Raw genomic sequence first — 5,267 nt, 5'->3', positions numbered from 1 at the left:
CAGAAATGTAACATATTAATAAAGCTTATACAAGCAATAAACTAAATATAGTTGTCATTTGGTCTGATTTACTTATTATTTAATGTATAAATATGGCACCAGATGAGCGAGTGAAGGCCTGTGAAAGCAAGGGGTCTGGCAGCTGATCTGTAGAATACTTAAATAATCATTATAATATTTGGAATTTAAGAAAATGGGTTATTATACATACAGTAGGTTACTTGTTTTTATGCATGGTGTCAGCTACACAGAAAGTTATGTACTACATTTCTGGCAGCAGCCATTTGTTTGAAATAAATACAGGAACTGCACCAGTCAGCACAAGCAGTGATATCAGTAAGGTAGAATAGGCAAAAGAGTACCACTCACACAGTTTCACTGACAGATGATTTAAAGAAAAAGGCATGGCTGTAGTATGGGAAGGTTAAATTGACCATTTCTGTACATTTGTAGTCAACAGTAAATTTTTTAGAGTGCCAGATTGTGACAAATTGTTTAATTTTGATGGCTGTCATTAATATAAAATTAAAAAAGGCTGGTTGGTAAGTGGCTTGGGGTGACACCTGAGGACACCTGCGGTCCTTCACTAGTGAGATCTTTGGTTTATTTTCTTATAAAACAAATAAAGGCACTGAGCTTATTTCAGTTAATCCACATAATCATGTTTCACTTATTAGTGAATAAAAAGTTGACTTTCAGTTGATTTCCAGTCAGTGATAATCATTCATAAGTCACCCTGACTACCTGAAAACAAACAAAGCAGTCTCATTTTCATTACAAAAGCTTTTTCTTCTCTTCATTTCTGGCAGTTAGACAGTGCAGTGACTAATGTGTTTTATATGATTAACACCCAACATTGCTAGCAAAATGAACTTGTCCTTCCACATTCCATTCATAGTACAAAACCAGACTCAGATCTCTTTTATTACGCAAGGGTCACATTTAAAATCTCCCAACCTGAGTCATTCTCTCAGGTCTTGTGGATACAGATCAGCTGTCAGAGTTTTGTCCCTTCTTCAGGCACCAACGCAGGTAACATTGACAGGATGGAACGGTCAATGTGGACAAGAATCTTCCAAAATAAAGCAAGGAATCTTCAACAAGGAGACACCTGGCGTCTGGAGTTTGATGACAGTCTTGTGCCTCACAGCCCGAACCCAGGCTGGGAGCAGTACATCAGGAACACAGTTGCATGGTCAGTGTGCTGGACTATTGGTATTTAATGTAGTTGGTGTGTATATACAATATTGTATATGTTAGTGGATGCATTAGGTTTCTCAAGGTTTGTCCATATGTATACTGAAAGTACTTAGACTATCTAAGCTGCATGGACAAAAATGTGTTACACAGTTAAGAGCTTAGAAATGGGGTTAAGAGAATTAATGTAAGTTAATGCCATGTCTAGTGTGACAAAAGCTGGGTAATTTTAGACTTTTAGATATATTGAAAGAAGAATGATCTCATAGGTAGGCTTTACTCTCAGCTACAGATTTAATCAAACACACAGGCTTCTTGGACTGTTATTGCATCAAAAAAGGAAGGGGGTGAAATCAAATGACTGTTTCTCCTCCCATGTCCCTTTTTTACTGTCTTCAGTCTAACAATATTATTTCGTCAATATTTAGGGTGGACCAATCGACTTATTATAATTATATGATTTCTTCTTCCAGAGTGTTGCTTCTTCCAAGAAGTGTTTCTATAGTTAAAACTTATAGTGTAACTTAGGTTGTCATTTTGTTAAAAGGTTGTTAAAAGGTTGTTGTCATTTTCAAGGTTCAAATGCACCGTGTGTAGAAGAGGCTGGCCTTCCAACCGAGTGATGGTGGTCTTCCACATGCGCCTGTCCAACGGGCAGGGCATTGTCAAGGTGAGGCGCTTCCGTCAGAACTGCAAGATGTGCACCAATGCTCCAATGGAAATGCCCGACATCGAGTCTGAGAACATCCACATCCTTCTGGAGAATCTGGTGGAGAAGATAAGAATGAAATGCTACCATGAAGACCTGGGCAGAGTGAACAGGCCTTTTGTAAACCTGGAAGTCAAGAGTCCCCATGAGCCTGCTCATTGTGAGGCCTGTAAGCAAGGCATCTGTGCAAGGAGTTAAACTTGTGTAACTTTTTAGTCAGCCTTCTATTAATTGAAAGAAAAATTGATATTTGTCTCAGACTGTCTTTATTCTTGAAGGTTTTTTAATTTTATTAAGAGTTTCAATTAAGTTATATGCCTGTAGCTCATATTAGCAAAGTATGTAAGCTTTTATATTCATTCTTATTGTCAGTTTTCTTTGTCTGCTCAATGACTTAAACATCACTTTTTAAAAACAGAAATGTAACAGATAAATAAAGATTATGCAAGCACTATACTAAATGTATTTGTGATTTCTGTGGTCAAATTGGTCTGATTTATTTATTATTTAATGTTTATATATGACACTAAATGAGAGAAAAAAAGCCTGTCAGTGACTTTTGACACTCGAAGCACATACTGTATGAAATGGGATGTACATGCAAGATTCTTGTTTTTTCGGTGTCCGTGAGATGGTAAAGGGTGTATGACACACAGAAAGTGTTGACAGCAGAGGTCTTGCAGCAGCAATTATGAGCAGTTTGAAACAAATAAAAGAAGTGCACGGTCAGCACAAGCAGTAATATCAGGAGGGTGGAACCGATGTAGAAAACAATGCCATTCTCTCTGCTTCTGTGTATAAATAGGCTGTTAGGCAATTAGACATTCTAATGACTAATATGTTTTATATGCTTAACATCTAACATCCCTAGCTAAACAAACCTTTCATAGTACAACCATTTATAGCACAAAACTACAAATGAAACTTAAGGAAACCAGGGTTGAACTTTTAAGTTTCATTTTCCTCAAACTCTCTGTTGGTAGGGTTACATTTAAAGTGTCCCAACCTGGGGGTGATGAGTCACTCTCTCAAGCTGTTTGTATATAGATCAGCTGTCAGAGTTTTGTCTCTTCTTCAGCCACCAACACTGACAGGATGGAAGAATCAAAGTGGACAAGTATCTTTCAGATGAAAGCAAAGAATTTCAAACAAGGAGACTCCTGGAGTCTGGAGTTTGATGACAGTCTTGTGCCCAAACGCCCCAACCCTTGCTGGAAGCTGTGTATCGGGAGCACAAGTGCAAGGTCAGTGTGCTGAATTATTGTTAGTCACTGTAGTGGGTGTGTACTTTATAGGGATGTCCAGATCAAGTTTGTTTAGCTCCTGATCCAATCCAAGTCATTTAATATTGAGCCCAGTGCACACTTTATTATATTTTAAGTATATTAATGTTACTTAAATGAATCAACCAATTTTTAAATGCTTGAAAATTAAATATCTCTGCATTGCATTAAGAAACAAAATAACAGAGTTACACAATAAAGTATAAAATAACAAACCCTCTGTATCTTTTTGCCCTTGTTGCTGTCTGGAGGGAGTTTCTCTCTCCAGCGTATTTTGCTTCAGTGCAGCTTTAGCCTGAGTTACCTGGACAAACTGTATTCTGCTGAGTGTTTATTTCCATCGTCTCTACATATTTTGCATAATTATAGCACAGTGTGAGTAATTATAGTACAGTGTGTGTAATTATAGTACAGATACATTAGGTTTATTAAGGTTTGTGTGTATATGTATGTTCTTGGACAACTTAAGTTGCATGGACAAAAAAGCAATTTTTCACACAGTCACATTGTGATGATTTTAGGACAAACCCTGATCACCACAAGGTAAACTATTAAGTTTTAGCGTAAAGGCTAAAGTAAAGGTGAGGATAAGGGACTATCGGTTAAGGGTTAAGAAATTGAACGTAAGTTCATGCCATGTCCTGTGTGACAAGAGCTGAGTTATTTTAGTCTTAGAAATATACAGTAAGAAGAAATAATACCATATGTTTTAAACTGGCAAAACCTGAATAAATAATTGTGGTTTCATTATGTAATCAGGAAGGAGGTGACATCAGATGGCTCTTTTGCTTCTACTTCCTTTTCCACTGGCTTCAGTCTAACAGCATTATTTAGTCAATAATTTTGTTTGCCCAACTGACTTTCAAACAAAATTAATTTCTTCTTCCAGCGCATCACTGCTTGTGTGTGCCTGTGGCTAAAACTTGAGTTTCCATGTACGTTTGCTCGGTTCAGTTCAGTCTGTCTTTAACTTGGGTGCTCTGTCATTTTCAAGGTTCAACTGCACCAAGTGTGGAAGAGGCTGGCCTTCTGTTCGGGTGAAGGTGGTCTTCCACATGCGCCTCTTACATGGGCATGGCACTGTCAAGGTGAAAGCCCTTGGCCAGCAGTGCAAAACGTGTGATGGAGCTCCAATGGAGAAGCCCAGCGTCACCTCCAGGAACATCGACATCCTCCTGGATACTCTGGTGGAGAAGATAAGAATAAAATGCTACCACGAAAACCTGGTCAGAAGGAACAAGCCTTTTATAAGCCGTGATGTCACCCGTCCCCACGAGCCTGCTCATTGTGAGGCCTGTGCTCAAGGCATCTGTACCAGGCGTTGAGCTTATATGAGTCAGGCTTTTATAAGAAAAGTAATTCTTTTTGTTGGGGTTTTATTGATGTTTTATACCTATAAACTCATATTAGCAAATTGTATCAAGATTTATATGTAAGACTGTCATTCTGTTTCATTGTATTATGCCTGACATCATATTTTTATGGTAATGAAGTGCATGTAAGCTTTCATGTTTATTCTTGTTGGCAGTCAATTTTCTTTAACATATTGTTTTCTCAAATGCATTAAACACGCCTTTTTACAAACAGAAATGTAACATATTAATAAAGACCATAATTTGCCTAACTTTGGACTATATTATAGATTACAAAATGAGGGATTTTGAGCGCAAGCTAAACAGTAATGATCAATGATTTCAATTCAATTCAAGTTCATATCTTTATTATGTATAAAGGCCAAATCATAACAGAAGATTATCTAGGACACTTTTCAAAATAATGCAGGTCTAGACTGTACTTTACAGGAGACCCAACATTTCCCACCATGAGCAAGCACTTGGCGCAGCGGCAAGGAAAACCTCTGGACACAGAGAAGAGAGCGGAGAGAAAGGAGCCAGATCCAACCAAAATTATCACAGCAAGCCAAAAAGAAAATATATTTGAATACTAGGAAAGAACGACAACACAAAGTAATTACAATGTTATCTGACCCTATATAAGAGAATTCACACTGGCAAAATGTACCTGGAGTACAATGGAAATGTCTAACTTAAGGAAAAAAGTGACAAACATTACAGACT

General features: G+C 37.6%; 2 protein-coding genes across 4 annotated transcripts in view; both read left to right on the top strand.

Moving 5' to 3' along the window:
• LOC118321421 (receptor-transporting protein 3-like) overlaps positions 1-2,354 on the top strand; it is a 3,586-nt gene extending 1,232 nt beyond the window's left edge. Inside the window, exons 1-2 of one of the 3 annotated variants that reach the window (XM_035652730.1) lie at positions 975-1,195; positions 1,774-2,354. In XM_035652730.1, coding sequence (XP_035508623.1) covers positions 1,047-1,195; positions 1,774-2,104 — 480 coding nt within the window. In that variant the 5' untranslated portion in view covers positions 975-1,046 and the 3' untranslated portion in view covers positions 2,105-2,354. Of the gene's footprint in view, positions 1-974; positions 1,196-1,773 lie in introns of those variants that run through there. The other 2 variants (XM_035652732.1, XM_035652731.1) reach the window with 2 other exon arrangements.
• Positions 2,355-2,900: 546 nt separating this feature from the next.
• Positions 2,901-4,797, top strand: LOC118321422 (receptor-transporting protein 3-like). The gene is made up of 2 exons (XM_035652733.1): positions 2,901-3,150; positions 4,184-4,797. The coding sequence occupies exons 1-2, from the start codon at positions 3,002-3,004 to the stop codon at positions 4,512-4,514; spliced, it is 480 nt and encodes a 159-aa protein (XP_035508626.1). The 5' UTR covers positions 2,901-3,001; the 3' UTR covers positions 4,515-4,797.
• The last annotated feature ends 470 nt before the right edge of the window (positions 4,798-5,267 follow it).

Source organism: Morone saxatilis, unplaced genomic scaffold (assembly GCF_004916995.1).
Source record: "Morone saxatilis isolate NCDOM2014 unplaced genomic scaffold, NCSU_SB_2.0 Contig12, whole genome shotgun sequence".
NCBI classification, from domain to species: domain Eukaryota; kingdom Metazoa; phylum Chordata; class Actinopteri; family Moronidae; genus Morone; species Morone saxatilis.
This window is presented reverse-complemented; position numbering and strand designations above follow the sequence as displayed.